The sequence below is a fragment of the Bombus terrestris genome, chromosome 16 (genome assembly GCF_910591885.1).
Source record: "Bombus terrestris chromosome 16, iyBomTerr1.2, whole genome shotgun sequence".
Taxonomy (NCBI): Eukaryota; Metazoa; Arthropoda; class Insecta; order Hymenoptera; family Apidae; genus Bombus; species Bombus terrestris.
In genome coordinates, this window is record NC_063284.1 from 6,555,837 (window position 1) to 6,572,510 (window position 16,674).

At 27.6% G+C, this 16,674-nt stretch overlaps 4 protein-coding genes across 12 annotated transcripts; all 4 read left to right on the plus strand.

Annotated features, from left to right (window-relative positions):
• Window positions 1-247: 247 nt before the first annotated feature.
• Window positions 248-3,547, plus strand: LOC105666631 (activating signal cointegrator 1 complex subunit 1). 3 transcript variants are annotated; one of them, XM_012317778.3, is made up of 9 exons: window positions 249-875; window positions 953-1,062; window positions 1,139-1,457; window positions 1,549-1,712; window positions 1,821-1,951; window positions 2,007-2,355; window positions 2,462-2,747; window positions 2,968-3,109; window positions 3,199-3,547. In XM_012317778.3, exons 1-6 carry the CDS (start codon window positions 658-660, stop codon window positions 2,130-2,132), a joined length of 1,068 nt encoding a protein of 355 aa, XP_012173168.1. In that variant the 5' UTR covers window positions 249-657; the 3' UTR covers window positions 2,133-2,355; window positions 2,462-2,747; window positions 2,968-3,109; window positions 3,199-3,547. The 3 variants fall into 3 exon arrangements, with proteins under 3 accessions (XP_020722952.1, XP_012173168.1, XP_048269152.1); XM_048413195.1 differs by having other exon boundaries at window positions 2,007-2,124; XM_020867293.2 differs by lacking the exon at window positions 2,007-2,355 and having other exon boundaries at window positions 248-875.
• A 359-nt stretch (window positions 3,548-3,906) lies between these two features.
• On the plus strand, window positions 3,907-6,897 carry LOC105666630. Of its 3 annotated transcripts, none has more exons than XM_048413191.1 (4): window positions 3,907-4,036; window positions 4,583-4,767; window positions 4,852-5,033; window positions 5,105-6,897. In XM_048413191.1, the coding sequence occupies exons 2-4, from the start codon at window positions 4,594-4,596 to the stop codon at window positions 6,318-6,320; spliced, it is 1,572 nt and encodes a 523-aa protein (XP_048269148.1). In that variant the 5' UTR covers window positions 3,907-4,036; window positions 4,583-4,593; the 3' UTR covers window positions 6,321-6,897. The 3 variants fall into 3 exon arrangements, with proteins under 3 accessions (XP_048269148.1, XP_048269150.1, XP_048269151.1); XM_048413193.1 differs by lacking the exon at window positions 3,907-4,036 and adding an exon at window positions 4,134-4,280; XM_048413194.1 differs by lacking the exon at window positions 3,907-4,036 and having other exon boundaries at window positions 4,607-4,744.
• Window positions 6,898-7,305: 408 nt separating this feature from the next.
• LOC100642781 (eukaryotic initiation factor 4A-I) lies at window positions 7,306-12,598 on the plus strand. 3 transcript variants are annotated; one of them, XR_002308537.2, is made up of 8 exons: window positions 7,306-7,462; window positions 8,426-8,543; window positions 8,654-8,801; window positions 8,876-8,985; window positions 9,223-9,498; window positions 9,621-10,072; window positions 10,222-10,457; window positions 11,581-12,598. XR_002308537.2 is itself a non-coding variant. In XM_012317779.3 (7 exons), the coding sequence occupies exons 1-7, from the start codon at window positions 7,440-7,442 to the stop codon at window positions 10,364-10,366; spliced, it is 1,272 nt and encodes a 423-aa protein (XP_012173169.1). In that variant the 5' UTR covers window positions 7,306-7,439; the 3' UTR covers window positions 10,367-11,347. The 3 variants fall into 3 exon arrangements, 1 of the variants encoding a protein (XP_012173169.1); XR_007226760.1 differs by having other exon boundaries at window positions 10,222-10,416; XM_012317779.3 differs by lacking the exon at window positions 11,581-12,598 and having other exon boundaries at window positions 10,222-11,347.
• A 1,618-nt stretch (window positions 12,599-14,216) lies between these two features.
• Window positions 14,217-16,505, plus strand: LOC100643384 (eukaryotic translation initiation factor 4E-binding protein). Of its 3 annotated transcripts, none has more exons than XM_012317781.3 (4): window positions 14,217-14,382; window positions 14,678-14,826; window positions 15,777-15,929; window positions 16,133-16,505. In XM_012317781.3, the coding sequence occupies exons 2-4, from the start codon at window positions 14,685-14,687 to the stop codon at window positions 16,180-16,182; spliced, it is 345 nt and encodes a 114-aa protein (XP_012173171.1). In that variant the 5' UTR covers window positions 14,217-14,382; window positions 14,678-14,684; the 3' UTR covers window positions 16,183-16,505. The 3 variants fall into 3 exon arrangements, with proteins under 3 accessions (XP_012173171.1, XP_048269153.1, XP_012173172.1); XM_012317782.3 differs by having other exon boundaries at window positions 14,341-14,382; window positions 14,630-14,826; XM_048413196.1 differs by having other exon boundaries at window positions 14,330-14,826.
• Window positions 16,506-16,674: the final 169 nt, after the last annotated feature.

The window sequence follows — 16,674 nt, forward strand, 5'->3', positions numbered from 1 at the left end:
TATAATATACATATGAATATTGTATGTATATATGTACATATTATTACGGTGTAGATATTTATACATACTTACAAATTTTTTTACATCAATACATAAATATTAAAAGTTGAAGAAATCTCTAAAGTAGTATGTCACTGTACATAATCTTGTTAACAAAATGCATTTATTATTTTATTCTAAGTAATTAAATTTTTAATTATTTAATCAAACATTATTCTGAAATCAAGATCGACAACACTTTTGGTCACTAGAGGCGCTAGTGAGTACTGTACATCAAGAAACTGATATAACGATGTCTCAAGTACATGTAATTTTATATTACGTATAAATTAAATAAAATTCGTAAATGATTTTATTTTATAAAACATAGCTTACACATCTTAGATTATGTCAATCACATATCTTTTTAAAATTTAACATATTTCAATATGTCAAAAATGAACGCGCGATAGAAAAATTTGACGCACATTGACAACATAAAAATGCGATTCCGCTGTAAATTGAGAATTCGTCACGTCACATATATATAATATTTATGATATAGAACGATTTTTACGGTAAAAAATCTTACTTTTTACCTTAAGATAAGATATTATTATCAATAAAGAAGAAAGTGGTCTTTTACGGTTGACGTGAGAATAAAATATTTTTCGAACAATGGATATTCTGAAACCCGAATTAATTTGGGTAGATGGTCGATGTTATAGAGTATTAGAAAATATTGAACGGACGGATGCTCGCGACATTCCTCCTTACTTCGAAGACAATAATTATAATTTGGATGACAAAGATTCTGAGGATGAATATTACGATACAGATATAGAAATTGTACCATATGGATCAACAAGATTTAAACATACATTTCGTGCACCAAAGTATACAAATTTTGTAAAATACGTTATGTAATAAATTCAACATGTAACAATGATTAATGATTGCCACAATATTTTAGAGCATTTTTTCCATATATTATTGGAGCTAAACATGCAGTACGTAAAAGATTAGAAAGTGAAACTGGAACGTTAATACAAATTCCAAAATTAGGCCAGGATGGAGATATTGGTAATTACATTTTAAATTTTTGATTAAAATATAAAACTTATTTTCATAATATAATTATGTATCTGTATTTTAACAGTAATAATTGGTTCTGATCATAAAAGAATAATAACTGCACGTCGGAGAATAAATTTATTAATGGAAGCAACTAGGAAGAAATTAGAATTTACACACTTTTTATCAATACCTTTAAATGAAGGTCATATAATAATGAAGTTTAATATGTTTAAAAATGAAGTCCTGACAAATTCAGGAAAGAAATCCAGAGGTGTGGATGAAACAATTTTCCAAACACCAAGTAAATTGCATCTTACTATTGGTTTAATGACATTACTTGATGAAACAGAAAGAAATAAAGCTATAGAAGCTTTAAATTATTGTAACGAGCATATTGTAAGGTAAAGAAAATAATATGATATAAAAAGTATCTTCTGTTGTTGCAAATTTGCTAAAGTTTATTTCATATCATTTTTTTATAACAAATTACAGACCTGCTATTGAAAAATATGGACAAATTCCTATACACTTACAAGGAATTGATATAATGCAGGATGATCCTAGTGAAGCAAAAGTTATATATGCAAAGATAGTTAATAAAACTGAGGTTTTGCAAAAGATAGTAGATGAAATTGTAGACTATTATGTCAAGATAGGTAAGACAGCAAATAATATTTTTTAATAGTAGAATATGAGTGCATATGTTAAAGACATTAATAGCTTATACAACAAGAAGCATACTGATAGTAAAATACATTGCTTAGGTTTAATAATCAAAAGTAAACGTCAGTCAAACAAACTGCATTTAACTCTTATGAATACAACTTTTCAAATAAATGAGGAAGAAAGGAATAGTAAAAATATTATAACATTTGATGCAAGAGAAATATTGAAGGTAATTATTTAAGTTGTAATATACTAGTTGCAACTAAGAAACTAAAATTTTTTAGGCTCATGAAAATACAACCTTTGGCGAAACCATATTAAAACAAATTCACATATCGCAACTTCATACAATTGGTAGTAATGGATACTATCTAGCAACTGCAAAAATTAATCTACTTGAAGGTTTATAAATGAATTGTATATGAATTTATATATCCAATTATTTTTTAAAATACCAAAATTATAAGATGGCAATTGGATATAAATAATTCGTATAGGAAATACTTGGTTTAAAGATAAGATATTTTCTAAAAATATATTAGCATGTTTTTTAAAGTTATTGTCCTGTTTTAAATGAAATTTTATATATTTCTGTTATTATATAGCTTTTATTTTACTAAAGTATTTCATAAGGTAAATAATAATATTAAATATATCCATGATACTAGTACAAGCATTTATAATAAGTAATAATTGTAATTGATCATTAAAACTTGATGAGTTGCATTCATGTTTACAGATGAACCTGTGTAACAATTTGAAAATTCGATTTTCCTATATAAGTTATTCTTTAGATGTATTTGCATATCAATGTAAATATTCTGGATTAAAATTCTACATAATTTCATAATGTAAATGTCCTGGATTAAGTACCTACAAACTTTAATCTTTAAATGCAAAAAATATTTTCAAAAGATTGGACAATATTTTTGGTGTTTTATACATATCAAAATATGAAAAAGGGTCCTGTGTATTCAAGAAAATAAATTTTTCGAATTACAAGCAAAAGAATAAATGAATTTATAGTAAGTGTGCAAACTGTTTTCATAATTGTCTGTTTGCTAGAGTATGCCAGTAATAATTTCAAAACAACATATGAATAAAAATTATTGGTATTTTCTTTATGTAGTTAAATATTTTATTATATGTGTCAGTTTTGTTAATATTGCTGGACAATGGTAATTTATATTTCCTCGTTTATTTTATATGTATATATTGCTATGATAACTGTCTTATATGTTACAGTATGAAAAGTGTTTATTAACATGTCCTGTATCACACAGGCTGATAATAATCCACGATAACAATTAAACATAAAGCTTCCATTGGACTAAAAAAGATATGTTTTAACTCATTTTTTAGCGAATATATATGAAAGAAAATCTAGGTAACATGAATCCAGGTTTTTATGTCAAGTATTTTAATGTAAGTCTTTAACTCTTTTTTTAATCTCTATTTATTCTTATTTTCTTGCAGTTCTGCATAGAAGAAAGATTTATTAAATTAGAATATTTAATTAGAAAATAGTCCTTATACTGAATTCGTGACACTTTAATCTCTTTTTATCTACTTTACTTCAGCAATTTAATATTGTACATATTCGACTGCTTAATGAATGCTCTACTTCTATTAACTATCACAAGTTATTAATGGCTCACAAGATACAAAATGAGTTCAATATGTGTACAAGTAGCCAAATATAAATTCAATATTCACTTTCAAAATGAGATTGATATAAAATGTTTTACACAGATTCTTTGTCACAAAAAATATTATTATAATTAAAGTTAATACAATTCTTGTCTTCAAACAATTCACAAACAAATATTTGTATTGTATGTAAATTGGTATGTAGTATATATTTATTTTCTATTATATTAAGATTTTCTCAAGTAACTTTTAAAGAAATTATAAAATTATAAAAATATAACGCGTTTGCGTTTTTTAAACCTTGAAGATCCAGAGCGTTATTGTTCTCTATACTTTTTAAACAAGGAGATCTTCATGTATGATAATTTTATATAAATTCAAAATAAAGTATTTTTTCAATATTGTAATTTTTCTTATTTTACCTAATGTTATTTTATCGCTTTAATATACGTTTTGCTTTTTTTTAACTTTTGTAACGTGATAAATGTCACGATCGGATCGAAGACGCATGCGTAATGAGTACCAAAAGAGTGTCATACGTCAAAATAGTAATAGACGAATCAGAACCATATGATGTTTTTTATCAAATTATATACACATAATGAAACTTAAGTTTTCGACTTTTATCACCGTAAAAAAAACTCTAACCTCTTCCCTCTTGCATGTAATATTTAATACGAAATATTAACAAACACGTATTTGTAAAAAAATTAATTTATAATTACTAATATTAATTCGATATAGAAATATTAAATATATCTGGTATAGAAATATTTTAAACATATAACAATATGTCACTAAATTTTTTTTAAGCTGAAAATTTCATTATTTGGAATTGGACATCACATAATTTTATCCTACGATATGTTTGTTAGATATTCAAATTATTTTTACAATTTTTAATATCGGTAATCACTAATTATTGTAATTATTATTAAAGATAAACAATTGATAATATCAATTTGCAATAATATAAATTATTTTAGTACTAGTGCAACAAATTATTGAAATGTTCATAACAATAAAGAATCATCTACAATAAATTGAATAATTTGTTGCTTAATCATTTAATATTTTTAAATGTGCAGGATAAAATACACATGTACCACCTCTACTATGATACAATATATATACATGTATTATGTTATATATGATATAATACATATTAATTAATAGTTAGATATTGACATTAAATTATCTGATTCTTCAGGTTTATAAAAAATGCACGGAATCAAGAGAATATTAGTTTTCTGTACATTAACAACCATTTTACCAATTCTACTTCTTGTGACACCATTATATTTACGTCATAATTTCTATGCCAATGTAGCATATGCTGTAATGGATTCTGATATCTTGGAAATTACAGATGGTATTTCTACAATATTTTGCTCTGTAAATACACTTTAATTTTGATTATATATGTATATGAATTATATATAAAATCAAATACTAATTATTATTAATAATGATATATAGGCACATACTTTACAAATGAATAGAACATTTAATGCATTTCAAATGTCGCACAAACCAGAAATAACTTCATATAGAAAACATATACGTCTTAAAAAAAGTATGGTTTTACCAGATGATACATTGGAGTACTGGGGATTTTATCTCTTGGAAGGATCAAGCGTGGCACTTTCTGTGTGCTCAAGGTAATGCAATGTTAGAATATTATCATATTTTTTAATTAATATATAATTGCATATAATAATTATTTGCATAGATTTGAAGGTGCTTCTATACTTGTTGTTAAGGGAGAACGAAATTTGCGAACATGTGGAATGTTAGAGCATCACAATACACAAATTGCAGAGGGTATATTTTTACCAGAAGCAAAAGAACAAGTTAAAGTAACATTTAATTCAAATGCAGAACAAATTAATTCTAATAATACTATTATACAGAACAATTACAATAAAACATTAAATGACATTGAAGATAAATTGTTATGGGATCATACATTGAACAATACTGATCAAAATATTGGGGCACACTATCCTTATTTAAACAGTTTTATGTCTAATATGGAAAATTATGAAGAAGAGGCAAAAGAATTATCACAGAATAAAGATATTCAACATATTATAAGGTCTCTGGAAAAAGAAACTATACATACTACCAGAAGATTAAGACATGCTAGGAAGAGGAAATATAAAAAGCAAATAAAAGAAACAAGAAAAAATATTACATTGCAGGAAAGAAAAAAAGCACAAAAAAGTCTTAAAATTAATTCTTATTTTAAAAGAGATATATATAATAAATATAGTTTATTTTTAAAAAGATTACAAAGAAGCTTGAATTTAGAAAATAATGGAAAAGGTGATATCAATAACGAAATGAATGTGCAAGATAAAAAAGAATCAAAAAAAAGGATCAAAAGAAATCAAGGGATTGTTAACCCAACACTTTTATTTGATCAAGGTGTTCAACATGGTGGAAATGCAGGAAATGTAACAGATACTAATGAGGATTCTTCTATATCCAGTTTTGAAAATGAGTTATTTAAATGTTACGGGGGATCAATTTTAATGGCTCAAGAATTTGCACCTTCTGAAAAATGCACTGATGTCACTTATTTACTGAATGGCAAACATATGCAAGCTGTGCACAACGTCATAGAAGATGGTTACTATTATTATATCTTTTATAGTGATAATGATATCGTATCAAATGACATATATGCATTATTTGATATTTATAAACCCATTTTTCATTATGAGAATATAACAAATTCTTGTATAAATCAAACAAAATGTTCCTTTTCAATTAATATGCTATCTTCTGATAGAGTAATTGTTGAAATACCAACTAAAGATGGTCTTGAATACGAAATAGATGATGTTAATCTGCTTTTATCAATTTGTCATCCACGAATGGAAGTGTATATAATCTTTCCTGTTGCAGTATTATTCTTTGTTCTTACTTGTGCTTTCATGTAATACATTTTACAATTTTTTTTATCAACACAAATGTTGAATTTTGGTCGAATCGCATATTATTACTGAGAGATATTATTTTATTGATAAAAATTCTTGAATGGGTGGAATACAAAAATATTTTCATCAGTATATGTGTTTAAAAATATATAAATATCTGTAAATATATATTTACATATTAATATATCCTGATTGTACATATATGTACATATATACGTATATATAATATATCTATACTTATATATGTATATGTATATATATCTTTTTATAGAAAGAATTGTATAAAGAATGTGCTATTATGATGTATGAGTAGCTTATATTCTATATTAAACATTCCATGCTAGCCATTAATATTTCTAAACATATAAAGCAAATGAGGTAGTGTGACGATTTGCGAAATCAAAAGTCGCATGAAATAGTATTGAATGTATTATAAAGTATTTTCGCCTATAATTACGATTACTATAATCTTTATATTGTTAGATTTATTTTGTTGATTATTATATTCAAAAGTATATATGTCTATTATAAAATTTCAATACCTTTATTAGTGAATGCAGAAAATAAATTGTAATTTGTATATCCATAATTTCATTAAAATACCTTAAATAACTACCTTTTAACTTAGAATGACTTCCGGTTCATATCTCTTTACTTCTTCAATCTATTCATTAAATCTATTCCTTAAACTGAAATATATAGTATATAAACGTTATTTCAAATACGAAAATATACAAATATATCGCTATAGACTGTTTATTTAAAAAAGATTAAGAATATGAAATGCTATCAATGTATGTAGTTACATTTGCCGCAAATACCCCACTAAAAGGTCGCAGAGAATTGTGGGCAATTGACGTACTTCCTTTATGCGCAATAGACATTTGGAAAATCGCGTACGATAAAGACGAAGGAATTGAATAAAAAGCTGTTATCCACTTTTAAAAATTAATATCCCGAAACGTTCGAATTGTTTCGCGTAGAATTTTACGTGTCGAATCACGAGAAAAGTCGATTGAAAATTTGAAGACCGCTCGCAGCGCCATTGTGCGGTGCTCATAAGAATATTCCTTGTGACGCAATAGGAACTCGTCCTTTCCGTCGACCTACCGTGAGTGGAACATGTCGCATACGTCTGAGCGAAGGTAAGTTCAGTTTTTTCATGCGTAATTGAGAAATATGCGTGCTTTCTTATATTTCACTAATTTCTTGTTTACGTTGTGCCTCTGTAAATCTGGCGCGACACGCGGTTGGACGTCAACACTTCACGATATATCCTTAAAAAATAGTGCCGCAATCAGCGAATGCATGGGACACGAGACTGACAACATGGCGTGCATTCATTTTTGTCACATTGTTCAAAAAATTAACGTTAATCCCTCGTACTTCTTCATTTTTATAACCTCTATAATTGTTGTGATTAGAAGTCATAATGGGTATCCATACGGTAGGTCGCCAAACTCTCAGAAAAATATATTTGAGAAATTTTATTATAGGAACTGCATGCTCTCTACTCGTACTTGCAAACACGTTTTACTTTGCATTTAAAATTACGTAATAAAAAATGGATTTTCTTTGGTAAGGCTAGTAAAAATGGTGCGAATCGAATAATGTTCAACAATGCTACATAAAATTGTAGGCATTATGTCTCATACAATCGAGACTCGTCTTGCTGGGGCATGCTTTCGCGTGAGTCACTGTCAACGCATCTATCAAGTCATCGATAAATTCATTATCATATCTGCAGGATTATCTAAAGGCATTGTTGATACATTTATAGGAAATCAGACACTTTTTAACGAAGAATTCCTATTTTATTGAGATAAAATACCTTTTAACATTCGTCGCGAAATTGAAATACTATGTCGGATTTTTACGGTTCAAGGTCGCTGGGATTCAACATTATTTATACATTTGATTTTGGAGTAAACATATAATGCAAGTTACTGGAACAGTTTATTCATTCCTGGTACCACTGATTAGAACTAAAAAATTAAATGCTATAAATGAAATAAATTTTTTTTTAGATATATTCTACTGTAAATTATACAGTTATATATTTAAAATAAAAATCAAATTTTTATTCTTATGTGTCATTTGTATTTCAGAAACGATGATCAATGGGCAGGAGATTCCAAAAATGGTCCTAGTGAAAGTGATCAACAGACATACGATGGCCCCCCTGGCATGGAGCCCGATGGGATCATCGAATCCAACTGGGATGTTGTAAGTTAACGATTACAATAGACTACCTATTCTTGAATTTTGAGTTTAATAGGATATCCTCTTAAAAGGATTGATTGTTATAATAATTTTGTGCTTTGTATATAAACTAGGTCGTTGACAACTTTGATGAAATGAACCTAAAAGAAGAATTACTACGTGGTATTTATGCTTATGGCTTTGAAAAACCATCTGCAATTCAACAACGTGCCATTCTGCCATGTATAAGAGGACACGATGTGATCGCGCAGGCACAATCAGGTAACAAAATCATAATATATGCTTTGATATAGAAATAATAGAATTTCGTTTCTAATTTGTGGAATGTTCAACAGGAACTGGTAAAACTGCTACATTTTCAATTTCTATTTTACAACAAATTGATACCAATATCAAGGAATGTCAAGCATTGATTCTAGCCCCAACTCGTGAACTTGCTCAACAAGTAAGTTACAAAAAAACTCTAAATGTTAGCATATTACTAACCGAACAAAGTACATTTTAAATAAACATGGCTGAAAAGATATTCTAAATTAAAGTAAATTTTGAAAATCGAAGATAATCTAGTGTTGTGAACCAGAATAATAAGATATAAATCTAATAATCTATCTTATAAATCTAAGACAAACAGGTTTTCTTATCTTTACGTGAACTAAAAAAAATCTTTTTGTTCTTTTTTTAGATCCAGAAAGTTGTTATTGCTTTGGGAGATTTTATGCATGCAGAATGTCATGCATGCATTGGAGGTACCAATGTACGTGAAGATATGCGAAAATTAGAACAAGGTGTTCACATAGTAGTTGGTACACCTGGTAGAGTTTATGATATGATTAGTCGACGGGCATTACGGGCCAGTAGCATCAAACTGTTCGTATTAGATGAAGCTGATGAAATGCTCTCTCGTGGTTTCAAGGATCAGATTCATGATGTATTTAAATTATTACCTCATGAAGTACAGGTATATAAAAATCCGATTGTATTTTTTATATTACTGATAATATTTACTCTTTAATAAATTATTTAACTATTTAAAAAACATCATGAAAAATGAACTAATGTATTAAAATTTTTGTCTTTCAGGTTATATTACTATCTGCTACTATGCCGACAGATGTATTAGATGTGTCTACATGCTTCATGCGAAATCCAATTCGTATTCTGGTTAAAAAGGAAGAACTTACATTAGAGGGTATTAAACAGTTCTTCATCTACGTTGAACGTGAAGAATGGAAGTTTGAGACTCTTTGTGACTTATATGATACATTGAGTATCACCCAGGCAGTTATCTTTTGTAACACGCGGCGTAAAGTAGATTGGTTAACGGAGAGTATGCGCACCCGCGACTTCACAGTCTCTGCTATGCATGGAGATATGGAACAAAAAGAGCGAGATCTCATTATGAGGCAGTTCAGAACTGGATCATCTCGTGTCCTCATAACAACTGATCTTCTAGCACGTGGTATTGATGTTCAACAGGTTTCTCTTGTCATCAATTATGATTTACCTTCCAATCGCGAAAATTACATTCACAGGTAAGTTATTATATATGTTTATATATATTATATTATTTTCCTATAAATGATTTTAAATTATTTTTTAAATTTCATTAATTTTAATTATATTTAAAAAAACATACAATTTATAAAAACTGAAAACGTTATGCACTGAAACTGTATTACAGAATCGGTCGAGGTGGTCGTTTCGGTCGTAAGGGAGTGGCAATTAACTTGGTAACAGATGACGACAAACGAACATTGAAAGATATTGAACAATTCTATAATACTAGCATCGAAGAAATGCCAATGAATGTCGCAGATTTAATCTAAATCTGACTATTGGCTATAATTCATTATAACTAAAAAAAAAAAAAATAAAAGTAAGTGACATACGGAGCTCTCAGCTGATCTCTCATGGTGTGTGAGTATATATAGAGTGAGTTGGTGAACTATAATCGCTTATGTAAACGCGATCTACCGAAATATTCCAAACGTTCTCATCTCAATTTCATTTTATAACAGTAGATTACAGAAATAGTTATTCGTTACGCTAGACAAAAATTAGTACTATTATATTATAATTATTACAATTATCACTACGGATACTACTATATTTCTATTCCTATCACTATTGCTCTTAACTATTATTACTGTTACTGGTATATACTCTTGCGCTACTCTCTTCTTGTTCAATATTTATTACTACTACTTCTCCCGCTGCTATTCCTACTATATAACTCTCTATTCTTAATATCTCTCGTACCCCTGTTATTATTACTATAAATATCGGGATTGCTGCAGTTTCTAATACGAATTAATAGTATTACCGCATCGATAAAGATACAAGCATTGCGATTGCTACTAGCGTAAGGCGAAGAAAGGCAGAAACGAAACTGAGAAGTGAGGCAATTCAGCCAACTTCGGTTGTTCCTTTACCTCTCTGTTCTTTCAAGTCACAGAGATATCTTACATTTTGCGTAAATGCATCTACAATCTTATCTAACGTGCCCAAATTCTATTATGAGTTTCAAATCTTTTATTTTGAATCATTTTATTTCGTCTTCTTTCTTATACAACATTTCCAATTGGATGATTTATTCTATGTTCTGTTGTCCCTCTTCAACACTTTTACCACCGCGATTACAACGTGTTTGTCTAGGCAGAGGTTTAGTTGGGTATTGGAAGGGGTACTTTAATCACAAGCGTTGTCGAAGGAGATGTACATTCAGATTTTAGATGATATGAATTTTTTGTATGTCCCAAATCCTAAGTACATACCTTCATTAAGAAATAAAGTGTTTGACCTTTTAATTGTGGTTTTTGTTATTGCATTCACTATTATATGCTCGAATACTTTAAAAAGAATTTTCATTTTATAATGGAAAATCCAACTAAAAGGTATTTTTAAAACAAAAAAGAAAGAAAACCGCGTGTAAATCATTGCGGTTACAATAAATTTCATTACCAGATCATATCGAGAACAAGTTCTAAGAAACTGTACGCATTATCGAAAAAGTTCTCACAGTTTTTATTTGTATTTGCAGGCAATTTTGAGCGGTCCAGAAATGAGGGAGATATTTTTGGAAATAAAGACCAAATTTCGTGATTCAATATAGAAGTTTTGTAAATCGATTACCTCTCTAATTTCCTGCCCTTTGCAGGTTATTATATAAACAACATAATATAAATGTCGAATTATTTATACATACATTTGCATTATTTATTTTTAATAATTATAGAAGTCAGATTTTTACACGATCATTTTATATCTTCTCAATAAAAAGGCATATTGAAATACTTTTCATTCATTAGTTGTGTATTTGTGTGCTTTGTTGGGAATAAAATTTTAATGTTTCGTATATTGTGAGAACTTTTATATATAAATATATATATATATGTATATAAATATATATATATATATTGTATCTTCGTGAAGAAAGTGTGTTACGAATAAATATTCGATTATTCAAGCACAGTTTTATTTTGTAACGTCGACGATAGTTTTCGAAAGTTGGAGTAATTTCATGCAATTCTTCATTTCGACATTTAATATTATTAGAACAATTCAAGGTATCTTTTCTTCCGTATGTATACGTATTTTGAAACTGCTCGAATTTCCGAAAACTGTTCATTATTCAATTCTGTAAATATTACAAATGATTTTTTCAAATGGTGGACTATTGTGAGTTCTATTGTATTTATACATTATAGAAAAACAATATGGTTAAATTGAACTCTTAAAATCAACACAATAAATGTGCATGTCGTTTACATACAGCCATCGCATCACTATTTTTACTTGTCTATATTTATTTTAAAATACTCATATTTATTTTACATTAAGTGGATTATTAAGCATGTTAAGATCATAATAAGGGTTTGCGATGACCGTAGATCCCCAATATAACATAATAATCCAAGAGCCCTAAGATCCACCTTCATTTCAACGTAATTATTTACTTTATCCAAACGATATATAATAATGTGTATGTAACAACAAATAATCGATACGACTGTAATGTATTGGCACAAGTTAATATTAAAATGAATCGAAAGCCCGAATTGTTCTCAAGCCTGTTGCTTCAATAATTTCAATATTAGAAATTTGCTTTTAGAAACTAAGCATTCAAAGTCTGATTTCTTTCAATTCCAAGTGACCCTTAAATATCGATGAGTAACTAACCAAACGATTATTGATTGCTAACTTATTAAATTATCGAAATGTCGCTGTATTTCTCAAGAGGAAGTGTACTAAGATATGGTATGTCCAATGATGCATTAAATTTCGATAATAATACGAAGTTTCTCCGTCAAACATATACAGTTGTTTAAAAAAGGAAGAGTTAATTATGAATTTTTAATCGGGTTTATATGTTTGCTATTTATATTGAAAAAATCGAAAACGAGAAAGTTCGAGTAGTATATTCTAATCTTCTCCGTTAAGAAACATTCTGATCTTGAACTAAAAATTCTTCGAATCAAAAATAGCAAATGATTCGGAATGTGTCGCTGCCACTATGGTGAAAAACGCTGGACGTGAATACAGTTTTATTTACACTTTTTGAACCATGTACATACTAATACCAAATGTATTAGTAAAATGTGTAATCATGTTTCAAATATAATAACGAGAATTGGAATAATATTTAAAAAATACATGAACACGATTAATTTATTAAAGAACATTTGATAACATCAGTAGGTACATTATCTTTCTTTATTCGTTCAATTTTAGTTTAATTGCAATAAAAATCTTTTATTTAAAAAAAGTATGAGTACATCCATAACAAAAAATTAAATTGTTATATATTTTTAATATCGGTAATGGTCAGTCATAAGCTACTTAAATTTTTGTGGCTTCAGTACCATTAAGTAAAACTTATAAATTAAAAACATAAAGCTTTTCATTTCTTAAATGACATTCAAATATTATTGATCTTTTCTCATTATGGCAAATTTTTATATTTAGATATTTGTAAATATTTATATTTTGATTTTTTTATATAATTAAACAAATTTAATTCCATAATAATTTAAACTAAATAGATTAAGTACTTGATAGTACAATATCTGAGAAAATAAAAAATATTGCAGGAATAATAATATGGCGAGGAAGAAGGATATTATCATATACTTTTATTCTATGTATTAAAAATGTATATGATTAATAATGGAGAACTTTTTATATTATACTTTTGTTTATCTTTAAATAGTTTAATGAATAATTTAACGTTGCATAATAAATGCGATCACTAACAAAAAATACTTAACTGTACAACCACCTTCACAATGTTACATATATCCAAATTATTCAATATTTCTTCAACAAAGTCATAATTACTAGAAAATTTTTAAAAGTTCCAATTTTGAATAATAATTATTAGTAAAAATAGGATAACTATATACCATCGAACGTTTAAAATTAAATTTCGATTAATATTTAAATATTTTTGTTTTTTAAAATATTTTTGTTTATTGATTAAGATCGAAAACATATTAAAATTTTATAATAAAGTTATATATTAATAAAATCTCGAATTTCATTTCTTTTAATATAATCTTGCTGCATAGATATGTAAATACATAGAATACTCGTATTTACAATATTTAAAATGTGTTATAACATTTGAATACATAATTACTAATTACCGTACTTGAATTTAATTTAGTACAATGATAACACGATAGTTCGCGCCAATGATTGGTAATGCTTTGGGTAGTATTTCTGTAGTATCTTAGAAGTGGGGAGAACTTGTGAACTTATATAAAACAATTACTTATCGTATGGTGAGACTTTGTGTTGTGAATTGTTGTGTTCGTTCGTGATTCGATCTTTTAGGTTACACGTATGTTATACTTTGTTTATACTTAATCAATTTTATTGCGTCCGTGCAATATTTTGACTTAAACAGTGGGCATGAAATTCGTTTAAAATTCGTATCAAAACCAATTCTTTTAATGATTCTGTTTACATTTGTATCTCCAAATCGAGCATAAGGACTTCATCATTTTTTGTAAATTACGCAGTAAAATTATTTGTCAACAGCCATAGCGAATCGTTTTACAAACCTTATATTTATGTTTTATTTAAAGCAATTTTCCTGAACTGAAATTCCTTTTTATTCTTGAAAAAACTGAAAGATCAAGCATGTCTGCATCACCGATTGCTAGGCAAGCTACCCAGAGCCAAAACATACCTTCCAAACGAGTCGTTATTAACGATCCCAATCAGTTACCTATTGATTATTCATCTACCCCCGGTGGAACGCTTTTTTCAACTACGCCCGGAGGTTAGTGTCTTTCTTCTTTTATGTTACTTGTAAACTATTAACCCATTAAACTATAATTTAGGTAATTATATTGATCAGAATATATTCCACCGATGTTCATGATTTTCAAATATGATGTCAAGGTCATGATTTTGAGTAATTTTATTTATATGTATGTATAATCGCAGTTCGGATCTAATTTCCGAAGTACTCATAAAAATATTTTTGATACTTTTTACTTTGGCGTGGATTAGGTCTTGATTATATTGTGGAGTTATAATGTACACATATCAATATAATTTCATTAAATAGAAGATATTAATGTAATTGTATAAACTTTATACATTTTTCAATTTTTTACATCCATTTTATTAGTTTTCATTCTTGTAAAACATCTTGTACTTTGTATTATGTTTATAATTTATTATGTTCTAGTAACTTTCTTTTGGGAGTGTATTTCGTCTTTTCTTAAGAGATTAAGTTTATTGTAGTTCAATTATATTCTTACAATTAAATTTAAATTTTAGTTATTAGTTAAACATCACAATATTTGTTCAAAATTCAAATATGCTACACACGATTATATAAACTGGTCTGGACACTCGGTAGAGAAAACCATCCGAAAATTGAGTCGCGACTAGTTGTAAAAAATTAACAAAGTCCGCGTTTGTACAAAACAAACAGAGATGAGTACAGTATCTCTATCTCTGTCTGAGACAATTATACCATGTCATGCATGCGCAGAACGAGAATCTTCTTGTCTCCCTTGTTGATCTTCCACAATTAATCACAACTCAATTTTCGGACGGTTTTCCCTAGACTTCAGTGTATCAGTGTCAAGACCTGTTTATAATATGATCGTGATAGTACATATGAAATATTACTATAATTATTAATATAATTGTATATAATTTTTTGAGGGAGTGTAGAGAATATTCTCATTATACAAATAATTAATAAATTTTTTCTAGGTACACGTATTGTTTATGAACGTGATTTCTTGATGAATCTACGAAATTCTCCCATATCACGAACACCACCACGAAATATGCCATCCATACCCGGAGTGTTATTAAAAAATACATCAAGTCTCTCAACATCAGCGAAAAATCAAATTAACAAAGGTCAATATTTATTTCACTAAGTTATCGCAAAACTACTAGTAAATTATAGATTTTTATGTATTTTATAGGAAATGTAAACGTGCAAAATTGCATAGTGTTCATGAAAATATCTATTTATATAAACATCTGCAGTCTGATTACAATAATTTGATTTAGATTTTGGATAGATTATGCCATAACTTTTTGATTGTAACATGTTACAGATACTCCAGTAATTGAAGAATCTGCAGAACAATTTGAGATGGACATGTAGAAATTGTAATTACAATATATTCATGTTGTGCCAGTCACTTTAATGAATAGTAAGAATCAATATATAACAGAAAAATATATTAGCAATTTTTATATAACTATGTGCCATTAGGGGCCTTAAATAGCAATAAGTGTTTATAACATCTAAAAATGTTAAATGTAATTGATATAGTTACACTGATTCATTGCATTATCATCTTATATGCTAATAAAGGTGACAAAAAATTTTAATCAGTACATTCATGTTTGCACTATTGGATGTATTACTTTATAATTTCACATATATTTGTACAACAATGAATAAATGGTATTTTGATAATAAAAGTTATTACCTGTGAATCATAGTTACAGACTTACATAGTTACAGAACTATTTTAGTCCATGGAGGGTTTATTTTTGTTATGTAAATTAGGTTATTTGCTTTTTATTTCAATATAATGTTTTAATATGATTAAATATTTTCACAATTAAGTTTTATACAATCGAATTTTGT